This window comes from Triturus cristatus, chromosome 4_1, assembly GCF_964204655.1.
Source record: "Triturus cristatus chromosome 4_1, aTriCri1.1, whole genome shotgun sequence".
NCBI lineage: Eukaryota > Metazoa > Chordata > Amphibia > Caudata > Salamandridae > Triturus > Triturus cristatus.
Window position 1 is genome coordinate 995,235,133 of NC_140585.1, and position 18,436 is coordinate 995,253,568.

Consider the following 18,436-nt stretch of genomic DNA (forward strand, 5'->3'; position numbering starts at 1 on the left):
AAATCATTAGTGCACTATCATTTTTAATAAGTCCTTCTCAGTGCAGCACTTTAATGTGATGTATTAATGTCAAAGCTTCACATGTTAAATAAATACACTTCTTGAACTTTGAGGCAACTTTATCATATTTGATGTTTGCTGTGTGATTTACATTGCAAACATTTTCAGAGCTCGGCTCATGCACAGGCTCTAAGATCTGTGTCAGATCCTTGGCTTGTCTCTGGCTCAGCTCTCCCTGTAAATTTGTTGGCCCACCCACCTCTGATCACAATAAATCTGGGATTGCTTCAAGATCCATAGGTAGATGCATGGCAATGCCCATACTCCACCCATGGAACGCCTTCTTAACTCAGAGTAGCGCAAGGCAGCGATTTGCGCTGCCTTCATTTACTCTGGATTTACTATGCCATGCAGAGACACGCAAGGTGGCTTTGCGTGGCTTAGTAAACCCAATTTAAGGGCTTGTGTCACCTTGCATCACCATGCATGAAGCAAGGGCAACACAAGCCCTCAGCAAATCTACCATTGAGACGTAACAAGGAGAAATATCTTTATTTTCCCTTGTTATTTTCATTCTGCAGCACACATAGAAAGAGAAAAATGCCTCAAAGGATTGTTTTTGGTTTTGTACAGGAAGGTGTCCCTTCCCATACAAAACAATCCTGCCTGTAATGCAGGCACCCTTGAACCCTGGCACAAAGGTGCCTGCATTGGACAAGGCGGCACTCAGAGGGCCAGCAAAGGTAGAGAGCAGGAATGCTTTATATCTTAGTAGATATGGTGCATTTTTGCGCTCCCCCTGTCATGCAGCGCAGCAAGTTGTCTTGCTGTGTTGTGTCACTTTTTGATAAATCTGCCCCAGGTCCTAAAGAAAATAAATCTTCAAACGTTCCAAACTAATCGCAAAAAAACAAGAGAACACACGCTTAATATAACAAGCCGATGCTTCCATCTAGTGGTAATTAATGAAACTGTCAAAAACTAAATCATGTGAACAGAAACTGCAGCTTCAAAAGGAAATGCCATTAAAAACACACAAGTGAGTAGTCATCATAGATGTTCAGCCAGTATATTTTCGAAGAACTTAACACTTTTCACAATTACTGGGTAAATTAAGCTTTCAGGCAGAAAAAATAGGCATAAAGATAATGGTTTGTTCGAGCTGGCACTTAAAATGTTTTCGGGAATCTAAACTCCACCCCGTGCATGCTTTGCAGATACGTTCTTCTTCTACTTGATCATAGTGATGGTTTAGTATCCAATTTAGTGTATTCTTTATTCAAATAATAATTGTCTAGAAACGTTGTTAAACGTATTTTCTATATGTTATTTCGCCTGAAGTTGTTTACAATAAAACAAAATATATATTCTACATATTTTTTATGTTGAGTGGCCAAAATAAGCTCTTTCATAAAGTATTTATTTTGGGGGAATTTCAGAAGCTTGTGTATATGTGTTCCTGCTATTCCTGCTTTATGCTTATGAATTAGGTTATTATGAGTGTCTTTTACAGAATTTACTGATTCTTTCTAGTACTTAGACAGAAGTTTGAGTGCCAGGAAGTATTGTTTTATTTTAGTCTATGCCGCCTGCCTTAAATATGCTCTAGAAATCAAAATGCCTAAACCGCATGAAAAGCTAATCTAATGGCTGATGCGCTCTCCTCCTCTCCTGTGTATATACAGAGTGTGACTACAGGCTTGCCTCCCATCCGAGGACTTATGGAGCACTATTAAGTGATATTTTAAGTATGTACTAAGAAACGCAGGAGTGCAGTGTGGTATGTGTGAGTAATTGACCACTTGGTTTAACGTCCTGCATGTGGATTAGAAGCGCTCATTCGTTTATTAGATCTTACACTGTTCAAATGTTTTTATGCTATTCATTTTAGATTTTCACGTGCCATTCACAGCATCATGATAGAGCTAATGGCTGGTTTTCAATATTTTGTGTGTAGCGTTTTGGTTCACATTGCATGAGGGCACATACGTTTCGTTGTTCCAGGACTTCCAGGCTAACTCTCCCCTCTTTCACAGAAAGAGAGGAACAGACACCAAGTAGGTGTATATATTTCATTTTCAAAGCAGACTGTGCGATTGGAATGCACTTCATACTTATATAAGGAGTGGACTCAGGGAGTGAGATATTCGGTCCGGATGACACTACAGGGAAGGGTGACAGAAACATGTAGACAAGACAATAAGAGGAAGATATGGCCATTGAACCCTCCCATATACTTCCTAACTTCTTTCCCAGTGTTGAATCATACCGACTGGGGTGTAGATTAAAGTATTTACAGCCACCAGACAGGTATTGTTATCACATAAATAAAACCCCTGCATCTTCTATTCACTTGAAACATCTGCTTTATATCAATTAGTGCTCGCTTGTAATTCATTGGTAGCAGCATGCCTCATTCAGTAGCTGAAAAGAAAGGAACCCAATGATGAAGTATGCCACCAAGGAGTAACCCTGCTGGAAGAGGATTTTCCTTACAAAAAAACATTTGTTTTCCTTTTTAAAGACCTCTAGTTAGTCCATCTGATAGGGCAGGGCTCTCTAACTTGGATATAGTTTAAGATTGAGGAGGATGAGCCTTCCTCTTGATTATCTTTTCTCCACCTCTCATGCTGATATAAAATCTAGATAGAGATACCATGCCTTTGTGGATTGATTGTAAAATTTTCTATTGCTTGGACTTAAAAAAAAAATATGTATCTTGGTACTTCATCGGTGAATTGTCAAGCACACTTTCTAGCTCTACCTGTAGTCAGTTTTGGGGCCAGAGTTAAAAAGATGTACCTGTGAGTAGGTAACAAAATCTTGTACAACTCATGGCTTACAACTGAATTCCAGGAGTATATCTTGCTTACTCATGAAATTCAGGAGTAAACCGAATACTACAAGAATAATCCACAGCAACATCTTTGTCAATGTTTGCACACTCATGCGTATGCACTGTGCCTTTATTTAATACTATAGTGTTTATCATTGAATGTTGGTGTAATCTCAGATATTTTTGTGCTTATGTTCCCTACAGAGGCAGACAAGAGCCCATGAAAGCAAATACACATATCAACATTGGAAAGCTGGATTTTATACAGCAGTGCACTTCCCTGAACTAGAGATTACCATCCTTTGGGACAAGAAGACAACCATACATGTCAAAGTAGGACCTCGATGGAAGGTGAGCAAAACTCGCATGAATGAATGATCAGCCCACAGTTCACTCTCCATGAGTACTTACACTGCCTTTTAAGAGTGATGCAACACAATCAATAATGAAAGATGACATAGTAGCCGAGTTGAAGAGATATAGCTTTCGGTACACCAGACTCCCAAACGCGTGTATTTTCAGGGATTCAGTACACAAAGTTTCTCAGTAAATATGAATGATCTCTGTAGAGATTGTTACATATCTAGCAGACATAAGGTTGGAAGTCTGGCTAAACTGCCTTGACCTTTTATCTTACTGTGGTCGACACAATGAGTATCTTTGACTTGAACTGTAAGAATATCCTCAAATCAAAGAGCATAAGTTACAAGTGTAAGGTGCATCCTTTACATGGAGTCTCAAGTGTGCTATTAGGAAAGTGGATGTGGAGTTAAGATATAGAGCATAGAAGGAATATATTAGAGTGTAAAGTCAGTGGAGTCAGGTGTGGATTTAGGATATTAGATGTAGAGTAAGACGTCACCGGCAAATGGATTAAGTCTTGTTGAGTAAAAGTGTGTAAAAGGTGTGTGTGTGTTGTAATGAAGTGGGCTGTGGTTGGGTGTGGAGAAATGCGGCCAGAGATGAATTGTAGCCAGATGTAGGGGAGAATGTTGGGAAATTTTGAAGTGAAATGTTATGATGAAGACAAATATACAGGCCTGTAGCCAGTGGTAAGTGTTTTGGGGGGCCTGTCCCCCAAAGGATACCTGCAGCATAAAAGGGGCCTTAGGTAAATAGGAATGTATCTTCCACCACAATATATTTTATGAAAGGCACAATATCGTGAGATTTTGAAGACAACACATTTGGCAGTGTTTTTTCAAGTGTTCTACCTTGCAAAGTGTTTGATAAATAGAAGGACATGGTACCGTTAAAGCACAGTGATAAAGAAGCATTGGGGATTTTTTAGGGGAGTGTCAAAGTTTGTGCAGAAAGCATTTCTGTACAATGAAATTGATGAAAACTGAGTACAATATATATGCAATTACACACAAAGTTGTGTATTCTCCAATGTGTGGCAAATGCTGCATTTCTAGCCACATTTGAATATCAACAATTGACTGAACAGTTTTTAAGGGAAACTCTAAACACATTGGAACAGCTATGGGTACACAGATATGATGCTTCCAAATATATGACCCCCTGTTAGTCAGTACTTTGCTGGTCCTGTAGGAGATACCTCAATGAAACAGACAACAGGACAGAAAGACAAGGTAGGCATAGGTTGTTGGGGGAGTATGGCCACTGCTCAGGAAGTGTTTGTGGCAATGTGACTGCTTCTACTAGTCATAATGACCTATCACTAGCCATTCAGCCATCAATCCCTTGTTACAGAGCCGTGTGCCTAGTGCTTCATTTGTGTGGGTGGTTGGAGATGGTGGACATAACAGTTCATTTTAGGGCAACCATACTTAGTTTCCATCATTAGAGTTTGACCCAGGTCAAACGAGAAGAAGGGATACTAAAGGTGTAAGAGAAGGGTAAGGAAACACTAAGAAAGAGGGATATAGCAGGGATGAAAAAGCGTCTAGAAGAGTAAGAAAAAGAAATAGGGAGTGTAAGGTGCGGGTCCAAGTGTCCATTGTCTCCCTGTCTATTTCACTGGCCTAGTCTTTTTATCTATTCATTAGCATTCCTATGTCCTTGTGTCACAGTGCCAGTGACACTGTGTAATGTCCTCTGCCCTTGTCAATAACACTCTGGGCCTCATTTATTGCATTTTGGCAGAGGGCGGCACAGCAAGGCACCTTGCTGTGCTGCACTACGCCAAAGTGAAAGGGCAGGAATGCACCATATTTAGCAATATGGTGCATTCCTGTCCTTTCTGCATGCGCTGGTCCCTTTTTGCCAGCCTAGCATCAACATAGGAACCCTTGCACCATGGTGCAAGGGTGCCTCTGTTGCAGGCAGGATTGTTTTTGCGCAGGAAGAGGTTCCTTCCTGCACAAAAACAATCCAATTAAGGCGTTTTTTCCTCTTTCCATGTGTGCCATGCAGCACACATGGAAAGAGGAAACAATGAGGAGAACTAAACATGTTTTTCCTTGTTACGCCTCACCTTGGGAGGCAGGCAGATTTGATGCATCCTCAGGTTTACATCACTTTGTAAACCTGGGGCAGTGTCAAATTCGATGGGTGTTGCGTGGGAAAACCTATCGCAACGCCCATGGAATGCCTCCCAGGTGCATGATAAGGTGATGCAGCGCGTTGCACTGTGTTGCCTTGCTCATGATTTATGAGGCCACTCAAAGCCACACAGGGTGGCTTTGTGTGGCTTTATAAAACTTTATGAGAACCCTGCGTCATACATGCACCACTTTACATGGTGTAAAAGTGATGCAGGGATCTCATAAATAAGTCCCTCTGTGTCTGTATCCCCATGCCCCTATTTCAGTGCCAGTCACAATGCTCACTTGTAAATGTCTCCACATCATTGTCCATATGCCAGTGTAAGAGGTCCAATGTCTCCTTGTCCATATGCCCCTTTGTCAGTTTGTGTCCCTGCATCAGTGTCCCAGTGCCAATATCATCATCCCAGTATCTGTGTCATTGTCCCAGTGTCGCCATTCTAATGTCAAAATCTTGTATATCTTTAACTGTCCCAGGGTCAGTGCGTCGCAGTATCTGGTGCTGTGTGCCAGTGGCAGCAATGGACATGTCAAAGAACTTGCTAATGTTCCAGTGTCAATATTTAAAACTTTATGTTCCTATGCCAATGTACCCATATCAGAGCTCTTGTGTCACAGCCCCATTGTCAGTATTCCTGGCTTAGTGTCCCCCCTGATCAGTATTCCAGTGCTGGTGCCCCAATATGTATCTCCCCTGATAGTTTCCCTGTGTCTGTTTTGGTGCTCTAGTGCTAAAGCCCCAGTGTCCTTGCCTTCAAGCTTATGCCTGTGTCTTCCCACTTCCTGGTGTTAGTATGCAAAAGTTGTAGCATCCTGCACAATGTCCCAATATTGATGCTCTTGTGTCAGGGTCTCAGCATTAGTATTTGTATATTTGTCAGTGTTCCTGCATTAGTGTCCGGTTGTATGTGGTGGTGCATATGTGTATATTCTCCTTGTCAATGTTCCAGTATAAGGCCAGTTCCATATTTCTCCATCTACCCAGTGTTAGTGTCCTGGTATCAGTGTCCCAGTGTGAAGTTCACATATGAGTTCTTTTCTGTCATTGTCCAAGTGCCACTGGCAGCATCCCATTGTCAGGGTCTCTGTAACCATGTCCTTTTGTCCCAGTATAAGTGTTCCCTGTCAGTGACACTGTAGCAGTAACCCTGGGCAGTGTTGCAGGTGCAAGTGTCCATGTTATTTCCCCAGTGTCAGTATCAATGCCTGCGCCCCTATATCAGTGTCTCCATGCCAGTATCATTGTGTCATATCAATGTTCCCTCTAATTATTATTCTTTGAGTGCAGCAACAGTAAGCTCATGTGCACTTTTCACAACTGTGCACAAAATCAAGAGCTGTGATGAGACTATGTGTTATGTTATGTTAAAAAATTTGCAAAGCATAATGTATGCCCTCAGGTGTCTTGGCTCTGGCTTATCAAAGATAGTGAAATGAAACTATAGGGGAATTATTGGTTGAAAATCCATTCTTTGAGGAGTTTTCTGAAGACCTGTAGGGATAGGGCAGATCTAATGTGTATGGGTAGCATATTACATTGTTGAGTTGGACCCAAGAGGAAGCTGCTACTACCCCATTTAGTTTTCTTGAATCTAAAAGTAGTGACTTTCTGAGTTCTCTTAGATATGAGGTTTCTGATGGGCACGTACCAGGATATGGCATGTTTCAGAAATTCTTTACCTGTGCCATGCAAGGTTTTGAAAGTGAGGCAAAGGGCTTTAAATTGTATCCGTTTCCTGATGGTCAGCTAGTGCAGATCCTTGATGGCTTGAGAGACCGAATGATATTTGGGGAGAACAAGACGTAATATGGCAGCGGAGTTCTGTGAGACCTGCAGTTGCTTAATATATTTTTCCTGAAGATTGATGTATAGGCCATTGCAGTAATCTATTTTGGACAGAATAAGAGAGGATATGACTGTTTTACTGGATGTGTTAGGTAGGAATTGGAGAATCTTTTTAATGATTTTTAGAGTGTAAAAGGGGGAAGATATGACAGCGTTGACTTGCTCACTGAAATGTAGTTTGTCATTGAGTATCACTCTGAGACTCTTGACTTTAGAGGTCGGCACTGGGAACGAGCCCATTTCTGATGGCCAGCTAGAAGGGGTCCAGATTTGAGTATTGTTTCTGAGGAGGATAACCTTGGTCTTATCTGAGTTTAATTTAAGGCAGTGATTGTCCATCCAGGTGCCGATTTCACTCATGCAGTTATGAAACTGAGAGCTGGTGGAGTTAACCTCATTAGAGTAGATAACACAATTTGTGTGCCATCTGGGTAAGAGGTGAGTGAAAAGCCAAGGGAGCGAATCAGCGGGGTGAGTTCTGTTATGTATGGGTTAAAGAGGGTGGGGCTTAGTGAGGACCCCTGTGGCACCCCACACAGAAGTGAGAGGGTGTTAGAGCTGAAACTATATAGCATCACCTTGTTTTCCCTATCGTTTTAGAAAGGATTTAAAAAGCTCGAGGGCTGTTATTTTTTGCTATAATTTTAATGTTTGCTTTGAGCAATTTTAAGATATATTTCCAGCACGAGAGCTCCTACAGAGTGAGACAACAATCACCCACACTTCTAAGTCACCTACACTTCTTAGTGCGCCACTGTGAAAATGCCCGTGCACAACATAATAGAGGAGCCCTTCCCAATTTCAGCTTCCTCTATTCTTTTTTTGCAGAACTATATAGCGCTAATTCCACCCAAAGGTATTGGAGCACTTTACATGAACACCTGTTGCATTACACCTGCTGCACCAGTTGTAGTGTTCCTGCACTGAATTAGAAGATGACCACATTATGCAAATATCACTGAGGTGAACATACATTCATGTGTACTCTTAGTTCTTTGCAAACTATCATGCTCTCACATTGGTGGGCATTTCACAGGATATCCTTTTGCTGTAAAAGAATAAGGGGCAAATTATGTTTTAAAGTAGTTTTCTTCTGTTTTGAGTGGAGAAAACAACTGGAATTGGGATTCATCAAGTGCATGGTGGGGGGCGCTCTTCATTTAAATAGGTGACCTGGGAACCAGAGCAGGACCGTCAAAAGTTTTCTGATATGCTAAACACTTGCTCAACTCTTTTCATCGGTGTAGCAATGTTAATGAGGGAAAAAGGAGGAACTGAGTCGTCTGCATCGAGGCTGCCATAAACCAGCAGGGGACCAACCATGAAGCCCTTCATGCATTGGAACCCACAGTTTTAGTTAATGGCCAGCCCTGCCCCCATAATGAAATATACCATTTGCATTTTGTGCATGCTCTCTAGTTCTTCACACAAGGCATAGATATAGAGGCTGGGCGGGTGCCCGAGCTCACAGTTTAGAGGAAACATTGGTCATAACACAGAGTGTCAATTGCAATGCCTGCATCCCTGTGGCAGTGTCTCCATGTCAGTGTCCTTGTGTCAGTAAACCAGTGTCAGTGACGCATGTCAGTAAGCACAGGCCAGTATCACACTGTTGTGTCCCTCCAGTCAGTGTCCTTGCGTTAGTGTCCTGTGTCATGTCCCTGTTCTTGTGTTGTGTCCAAGTGTCATTGATTTAGTGTGAGTATCCTAGTGTCCATTTATAATCTCACAGTGTCACTGGCCCTTGCCATTTTCCCACCATGAATGCTTGATCCCAGCTACAGCATTCCAGTGTCATTGTATTCAATTCAATAACTGCATGTAAGGGTTGGTGCTCCTGTGTTTTAGTCCAGAGACTGTTTCTGAGAGTGGATCTGTGTGATTACTTGTGCCCTATTGTCAAGGTCCCACTGTCAGTGCCCCTGTGTCAGTGTCCTAGTGTTAATGTTTGTGTCCCAGTTTCACTGACCCTATGTCAAAATTCCAATGTCAGTTTTTGTGCTTTTACATCAGTTCCCCAGTGTCAGTGCCCTTGAGTCGGTTTCACTGCGTGATTGTGTTGCTGCTGCGTCAATGCCCTTCAGTCAGTGTTGATGCCTCTGTGCCCGTGTCTTATTGTTAATGTTTGTAACTCGTGGTAACATTTCAGTGTCGCTGTCCCCCAGTCAGCATGCTACGGTCATAGTTCTAGGTCCAGTGTCTCAGTGGTAGTATTCTGGTGGCAGTGGGCCCATCTCGGTGTTGTTGTGTCGGCGCCCTCTATCAATATTATCCACACGTCTCATCCTCCCAATCAGTCTCCCTATGTTGTTACTGTATTTGTATTATTTCCAAGTGGCAATATCTCGGTGTTCCAGCATTCCTGTGTCAGTGTTCCACTGAAACTGCTCTGAGCCAATGTCCCAGCATTAGTAATTGAGCTCCACGTCAACTGTTCAATGTTACTGTTCAAGTGCCATTTCTGGTGCTCGTATTTGTGTCCCCTGTGCCAGTGACATATGGTCAGTGTTCACTTGCCTCTGTCATCCTGCAGGCAGTGCCTATTTGCCATTGCCCCTGTGTCAATGTCCCCTTGTTGGTGTCTTAGTTTTAGTCTACATTTGCCACTGTAGCCATGTCAATGTTCCCATGTCAACGTTGGTGTAGTGAGCCAGTGACAGTGTTGGTGCCCCTGTGTCAGGGGCACAGTGCCATTGCTGGCACCTTGTCTCAGTTTTCTGGTGTCAATCTGAGCCCCTCCCCCTGCCCATTTCAGTGTACCAACTTTAGTTTTCCACATGATGTCATTGGGGCTTATTTACAAGCTGCTGTGCGTCGCCAGAACGTCACTTTTATTAACATTACGTCGACGCAAAGTGCAGTGCCATATCTGCAAGGCCACATAACGACACCCTGTGTGGCTTCTTATGGCCTTGTGGATATGGTGTGAGTCAATGCAGCGTAAGCCACTGCATTGCCTCACACTGTGTTAAGAAGGAGAGCCATGGGTGTCATAGTGGGTGTAACACCCATGGCATTTGACACATTCTCTGATTTACAACGTTCTGTAAATCTGGTAATGCGTCAAAAGCCTTTGCCTCTCCAGGAGAGGCATAGTGGAGATGCAACGAGGAGAAATAACTTTATTTCTCCTCGTTGTTTCCTTTTTCTATGTGTGCTGCATTCAGCAGCACACATAGAAGGAGGAAATCGCCTCCATTGATTGCTTTTGTGCAGGAAGGTGTGCCTTCCTGCACATAAACCAACAACACAGACACCCTTGCAAGGGTTCCTGCATTGGAGAATGGCAGCCAATTGTGCACCAGCGATGGGGAAGAGGACAGGAATTGGCCGTATCTCACAGAAACAGCACATTTCTGCCCTTTTCTTTTTAAGTAGGGCAGCTCAGCAAGAAGGCTTGAGGTGCTGCCCTGCACCAAAAGTTTGTAAATGAGGCCCATTGTTTGTTTATAAACTGCTTGTTGCATTCGGAATCCACCTCAAATCTCTAAGGGTGTGGAGAGCGTGGAGACTGAGGATAAAGATGGAGAGTTCTCTTTATGTGCAAAACAGATCGGGGTGATCAGTAATTTAGGAAGGATAGCTTGAAACAACGTGTGTAGTAATGGGGCAGATTTACTTAATTTTAGGGCAACTCAGCAAAGTAACCAAAAGTGTTGCACTGCATTGCTCAAGGGGAAGAAAGCAGCTAAGCGCCATATTTCCGAATAACGATCTGCTTCTGCTTTCTCTCTCTGCGTTAGCTCACAAATACACTACCTAGCGCTATACAAGGTGTGTGTGAAATCTAACATAGGGTTTCTATTGGAACTATACCATTTCAGTCCAAAACCGTATGCCAAGATAATTTTTTATAACATTTTAAGTGTGCGCTGTACTGTCCATCACACTTATAATTTTTTCAACCTTGCTCCTGTGTCGAGGAGGTGTTATATATTTTATGCAAAGTCAAGCCAGTTTTAGTTGATTAAGATTTGCATCAATAAACAAGGATGCTTTTGTTGTAACACCCACGTGCTGCCCATGTAATTGCCCTAGAAAAGTTGCGTAAACACAATTTTCACCAAGAGAAAGAAACCTTGCGAAAAATACCTTTTGCACTGGAAAGTAAATCACTTTCCAGCACTTTGCAACAGCACAAAAATCTTAGTAAATCTGGAGCGAGAGAGAGAGCACCACTTCGAAAGAAAGGGGGAGCTGTCAAGTAAAGCATGCATTTCACTGATGCTTACATCGCTGTGCAGCATTATGACTATCCCCTTTGTATCACTAATATTTTCAGATTTCTCCCAGTTATCATTTGAAAATTAAGGAAAGGGTTCGAAGTTTGCTTCACAATGCAGAAGATGTCTTTAATTTTAACTTGAATGCTGAACAAATTCTGAGGTGAAGGAAGTATTAATATAAGCTAAGCATTTGTTTTGAAAATTATCTCTTGACCTTGACGTGTGAGCCCTGCATTGCTGCCAGTTGCATCAGGGAGTGAAGAGGAAACATTATTGTAGGGGTGCTTGGACATGCCTGGTCTCTCGTAGCTATGGGCCTGCTGATATAGTAGTTTATCAAAAGCATTTTTTTGCTCACCACGCCACCCCAGTATGGACCCAGCCATATGCAAACCAGTCTTGACCCTGCTCCCCATGGCAACAGTCCAGCTCGAACTGCCAGGCCAGGTCATCCCTGGACCAGAAACAAGCATCCTGGGACCAGATTCGGGCCATCACCCCTCATCAGCCAGGATAGCTTAAATCCAGTGACACAATGAGCACGGGGCCCACGTCTGGGCATAGCCTTTCCACTTAGGGTGACGAAAGCAAAAGGACAGATGATGGAATGCTGAACTGACCAAACCTTCACCCCAGTCACAGATCTCGATTTAATCCATAATTTTTCTTGCTCACCACACCACTGCAGTTTGGACCCAACCATATGCAAATCATTCTTGATCCTGCTCCCCATGGCAACAGTCCAGCCTGAACTGCCTGGACAGGTCCTCCCTGGACAGGAAACAAGCATCCTGTGACCGTTTACAGGGTATCACCCCTCATCAGCCAGGTTAGCTTAAATCCATGGTGGTGCAGGGAGCATGGGGCCCATGCCTGGACATACTCTTTCTATTTAGGGTGACAAAAGCAAAAAGAACAGATAATAGATGGAATGCTGAACAAACCAAACCTTCACCACCAGTCACAGATCTCAGTTTAATCCATCGTTTTTTGCTCACCACGCCACCCCAGGTTGGATCCAACCATATGCAAATCATTCTTGACCCTGCTCCCCATGGGAATAGTCCAGCCTGAACTGGTGGGCCAAGTCCTCCCTGGACTGAAAGCAAGCATCCTGGGACTAGTTTCGAGGTATCATCCCTCCTCAGCCAGGATAGCTTTAATCCAGTGGCATAGTGAGCACAGGACCCCGCGGCTGGGCATACCCTTCCCACTTAGGGTGACAAAAGCAAAAAGAACAGATGATGGATGGAATGCTGACCAAATCAAACATTCACCCCCAGTCAAAGATCTTGGTTTAATCCATCATTTTTTTGCCCGCCACGCCACCCCAGTTTGGAACCAGTCATATGCAAATCAGTCTTGACCCTGCTCCCCATGGGCAAAGTCCAGCCCAAACTGCAAGGCCAGGTCCTCCGTGGACTGGAAACAAGCATCCTGAGACTGGTTTCGGGGAATCACCCTTCATCAGCCATGCTAGCTTGAATCCAGTGAGACAGTGAGCAACGGACCCACAACTGGGCATACCCTTCCCACTTAGGGCAACAAAAAGAAAAGAAGAGATGATAGACAGAATATAGTAGTGTGTGGCGGGTGGGATGAAGCTGATTGGAGTATGACAGGGTACAATGAGGAAATACTGATTGGTGATGGGACATTGTGGGGTAGTATAATGAAAGATGGAGTGTGGTGGCATGTGAAGATGTCTGGTAAAGGGTGATCTGTAGATAGATATTAGTGGATTGATATATGGAAGTGAGATAGTGAAACATTGTTGTAAATTGTTATGAAGAATGATGTGGTATGCAGAAGTGTGTCACGGAGCAGTCCACATTGGATTTGGTGGACTTGTGTGGCACTCAATGGATGTGCATTTGAAATAGGAGAATCTCTTTTCCACAGGCGATAAGGTCACCCTGTTGATAGTATTCCAGCAGTTTTGCAGTGGGCATACAGTGATATTGTTGGTCTGGATATATCCCACCTTGTTATATATTGATATTGAGCCAGATGCCTTTCTCCCAAGGAGACCCTTTCACTCAAAAAGGGTCGAAACGTTGACATACATCTCCTTTGGTTCCTTGATTATTTGTAATCCCCATCATGCTATGTTATACGTACATGTATATTTGAACAACTTAACTTAAGGACCGAGGAACATATTCGGTGTATTTTGTATATATCCATATATTAATGTTTGTGCACACACTTAAGCACTGTGTTGTCTGCCCTTTTTGTGAGTCACATTGCCATTTGCATTTGTTTTGGTGAACATACACACCAGCAACAGAAACTATTTCAGTCTTATTGTCTGTTTTATGCAACTGAAATTAGAACTTACTATTAGGCTGCTAAATAATACATTGAGTGTGGCTTTCCTCTGATTTACACCAAAGGATTCCAACTTGACACAAAGAGCCCCACGGTGGACTCTGTTCATATAACGTATATTGACCTTGGTCCCCGTGGGCACACAGGGCTGTTCTTGTGACATTTTACTTGTTAGGAGTGTGGCAAGGTGTGGAAGGATAAGGTAGAATTTTTGGGGGTGTAGTATGGTTGTGTGGAAGAGTTTCACACAATGCGGAAGGCGGCTGGTGTGCGTTGTATAGTGAAGTAATTAGAAGTGTGGTGTATGAAGTCAGTTTTGATTTCTTTCTAAAATCAAGGGTCGCATTGGCTGGGACCGCTTAGAGGTCGATGTCAGCATGAGGAGCTAATTGGTGTCGCGGATGGTCACTACTGTAGTGGAAGCGCTGGTCGGCATTGGAACTTTGTGTTAGCAGTTGTTGCGGGTTGGCATTTCTCAGCCTAGAGAGGTCACTTAAAAGCCACGAGGAGCCCAAACCTTCTATATATTCACCTTTAGCTTAGGTGTACATTCTGATGCCAGTCCAGAGTCTAGACATGGGAGGCACATCTTGGGGATCAGGACTCACTCCAGCAGAGGCCATTGGCAGGAATCGGGCAGGTCCAGGCAGGTCCAGTTGGTGCTGCTCAGCTGGGCAGTTGCAGAGAAGCCTCTAGTAGCTTGTTGTGTCCCTGTAACCTAATCAGGAGATCAGCCATCTGACCCTTGGAGTCACTTCTGGAGAGCCTAGGTTCAAGGCAAGCATATCCAATCTTCCATAATTTGACAGCAGGGCCGTCCTTTTGAATCTTTTTGTCCAAGAGTATTCCAATGGAAGGTTCTGAAGGTGTCACTCTTATACCTGGTGACATCCTCTCTGTGGGGGAATTCCTTGGCCTACCATCAAAACTGTTTCTAGTCAGTCTTTCCCCTAGGTTTGGCTTCAAACTGTCCAGGGTGACAAAGGCTGGGGCAGGCATGGTGTCAGGTTTCCTTGTGTGTGCTGCAGACAGCATCATTTGAAGTGTAATCAGGGCAGGCTCAACTCCTCCACAGCAATTCTGTCAGGAACAACCTTTTGCTCCAAACCTGGGCCTCTATTGTTCCTATGTCTGGAAGGAATACACAAAACACCACAGGAGAGCCATTTACAGTCATGTGACCCAGACACTGACATATAGACACATTTGGTTTAGGCAGAAAACTGCCAACTTTCTATAACAATAGTACCTTAAAATCAGATTTTACCCTTAAAGTGTGGAAGCAGTATTTCTCTATCTGATCCGAAACTGAAGTTATCACTTTTTAAGTGTAATAAGCTAACATAGAGTTTGTCTATGGGTGAGAGAGCCTAACTACAGTGAAAAACAACTTTAGGAGTTGTTCACTGTCAGCACATATAAAACGTAAGTACACATGTCCTACTTTTTAAATACCTTGAACCTTGTTCTGTGAGTCTTTAAGGTTTAACTTAGGGGTAACTGACAAGTGTTAAAAAGGAAGGTTTAATTCTGGAAAAAGGTGTATTTTGTGAGGCTTAATTTGCAATTTAAAACTGCCCTACAGGCTGCAGTGGCGAGCCTGAGACATGTTTTAAAAGGCCACTGTAGAGCATGGCACAATGAGTGCTGCAGCCCACTAGTAACATTTAATTTACAGGCCCTGGGTATATGTTGTACCATATAAGAGGGACTTATGAGTAAATTAAATGTACCAATCAGGTTTAGGTCAATTTCACCATGTTTTAGGAAGAGAGCACAATCACTTTACCACAGGTTAGCAGGGAAAAGTGTGCATAGTCCTAAAAGCCAACAAAATGTATTTTGCAAAGGAAGGTGAAAATCTTGGATGACCCTCCAGAGATGGCCAGGTCCAACAAGCATCAAAATACACACAACCAAAATTATACTGGTTTAAAAAACTACCACAGATGGCGCATGGGTTTTCTCCAATCTGAATGCTGAACACATTTTTTCAGATTGACTTAATAAACAGCATTGTCAATGATAGAAAGGGTATGAAATAATCATTCCATCTGCTGCGGTCACCAGGGCCAATTTGCCGTAGTGCTTGACATTTAACAATGTTATGTTAATTAAGTCATCAGGTTTGAAATGGATAGCTCTTTTCAGTCATAAATGGCACACTCTATTTAAACATGAGTTTACTGAACTTTACAGCTAATTACTCCTTCAACATAATTTAATTTGAGGTAATGATATCAGGACATTTAAAATATGACACTGAAGAGTTTCACAGGAATATTTTTTCAAGGATATCGAATTCAAATAGTCAGTGACAGTTAAATCGGGGTAACTTAAGCATGCATAGTACTGCAGTGCATTTTAGGGTAGCAGATACTTGACATTCACAAGCAAAATAATTTGTAAGACTTTGCTTGATCTTGGTAGGCTCAAATGCTATAGCCAAATTTAAAGGAGAACTGTATAGAAAAATCTGACCATGAAACAAAGATTTACCATGTACCCATTCCTCGTTATATTGCCTCTTTCAGAGTACCCTTTACAGATGTAAATCACAGTTGGAGACTTGTTTAGCTCCGATCTTGAACTGCCAAGGTTCAAATGTAACTTAGGCAAAATGGTAACAGATCAACCACCCTACTAGATTGACTGGTCTGCCAGTATGTCTGGCAGAGTTGCCTTGTTGAATGTTTGCAATGCGAGCGCTAAAAAGCTTTCATCAAAAGGTGGCATAGTGTCCATGGCATCAAAGGAATACCACCCAACAGGTTAGAGAACCTACATGTGGAAGAGGTGTGGCGCCGCGGCCAGGGCGACTGACTCCGGTATCTGGGGATCACGGTTCGATCGCCGGCGGCAGATTAGCCTAGCACCATGTGGCTCTGGGCAATAGCTTGCTTAATCTTCCCGACGGCCCCCAGCGCCTAGAGACCCTTACGGGTGATTGTTCGCGCTTTACAAATGTGGATTATTATTATTGTTATTATTACATGTGTGGCCACTTGCAGTTAATCCCCATTTTGAGGTTACATTTTCAAGCTCAACATTTGGGAGGATATTCCACCACTAGAGGTGGGCACACCCTGGAATTTGCTAGGGGTACCAAATCTCGCTTGCCAACTTAAGGTTCCAGAGTGGCACACAAGAACAATTTTCACTGTTCCACAATTGGCGGGATTTTCGGAGAACTCTGCTTACAAGAGTACTGTGGAGTTAGCAAAATTCTGTCAATTTCGTGGGCGGAATGGAATATTTCACCCAACCCTAATGTTCTCCCCACCAGTGGATGCTTCTGTGGCACGTATATACCCTTAATTGCGACTCGCAATTAATAAATGTGTAGGAACCGCAATTTTTTATGCAATTCCTACATGCATGGGGATTTGCGATTCCTAAATTGCAATTTCTTAAAGATCGCTATTTAGGAATTGCAAATCCTGGCTTTGATGCATGTGGCCCTTAATTCTCTAACAATTACTTCACTTCCAATGAAATAGCCACAAATTATAGCTTGATGTGTTTTTCTCATGACTATCACTATCTGTAAGTAAATGGATTATTATTTGAGGTAGGTGGATTCCCACCTCATGTAATAAGACCACTAACTTGTCAGGGTGAACCCTAAAGTCACTAAATTAACCTTAGCTCAATCTCCTGGTACCTTTGGCACAGAGCAGACAGTCTTATCTTAGAGCAAGTTGTAAAGTATTTATGCAGTACCAAAACAGTAATAAAGTGAGAACGCTAAACAATTAAACAATCAAAATCTCAAACCGAATTAGAAAAATAGAATACATTTTAATGAACAAAATGATCTCAAAACAATGACAATTCCAAAAGAGAAACCAGTGATATGAATTTTAAAAACAGTTTAAGGAGAAATAGTGCCAAAGAGCAATAAGCTCCAATAATAATCTTAGACTAGACCTAGGCACAATATCAGGCCAACTACGATGGAACGCAGATCAGATACATGAAACAGGTTTGTCTCATCTAAAGATTTTACATTCTGACGTTGTCCTTTTTATGTAGCTCAAAATCCTTCTGCTGGGCAAGCCTGAATCTGTATCTGAGGAAGGTGTATCAAATTCGTACCCTTGTGCTGCAATGCGACCTTAACAGCTCAGAGGTTTTGGAAGTCCAACTTTTTAGGGTTTCTGGATCAGGTTCTCTGATTCACTTCTAAGGCTCCCAGTACCTCAGGGACAACACTTTGGGGCCAGGACTCACTCCATCACAGGCCACCAGAAAAATCCAATATAGGTCTAGTTGGTTTTGTTCAACTGGTCCCTTTTTGAAAATGCCTCTTGCAGCTTGCTGTGTCCCTATAGCCATATAGGAGTACTGTCAACTAAATCTTGGAATTCACTTCTTTGTCCTCAGTACAAGAGAGAGCAGGTCCTGTTCTTAAGGGCTCCTCTCAGGTCACAGACAGCAGATTCAGTTCTCTTCTAATCTTCTTCAGGTTCAGAAAGTGTTCTGGGGAGGGTGCCTTGGGGTGCCACATTAATGCTGGGCAGCAGTCAGTGGGTCGGGATGACTCGGGCCCCTCCCTAACCAATATGATCAAAGTTGTCAGAGAAAATCCTACCCAATTTTGCAGTGGCTTTCATTTGCCAAACAATTCCGCAGTGCACCTTACTACCAAAACCCAAGATGGGGAAACCCTTCTCCTCTTGTGCAG

The 18,436-nt window shown here is 42.9% G+C and overlaps 1 protein-coding gene across 1 annotated transcript in view; it reads left to right on the forward strand.

The window, feature by feature from the left end:
• Positions 1 to 18,436, forward strand: part of OTOGL (otogelin like) — a 939,358-nt gene that overhangs the window by 481,275 nt on the left and 439,647 nt on the right. Inside the window, exon 28 of the mRNA XM_085653920.1 lies at positions 3,041 to 3,187. Coding sequence (XP_085510046.1) covers positions 3,041 to 3,187 — 147 coding nt within the window. The remainder of the gene's footprint in view (positions 1 to 3,040; positions 3,188 to 18,436) is intronic.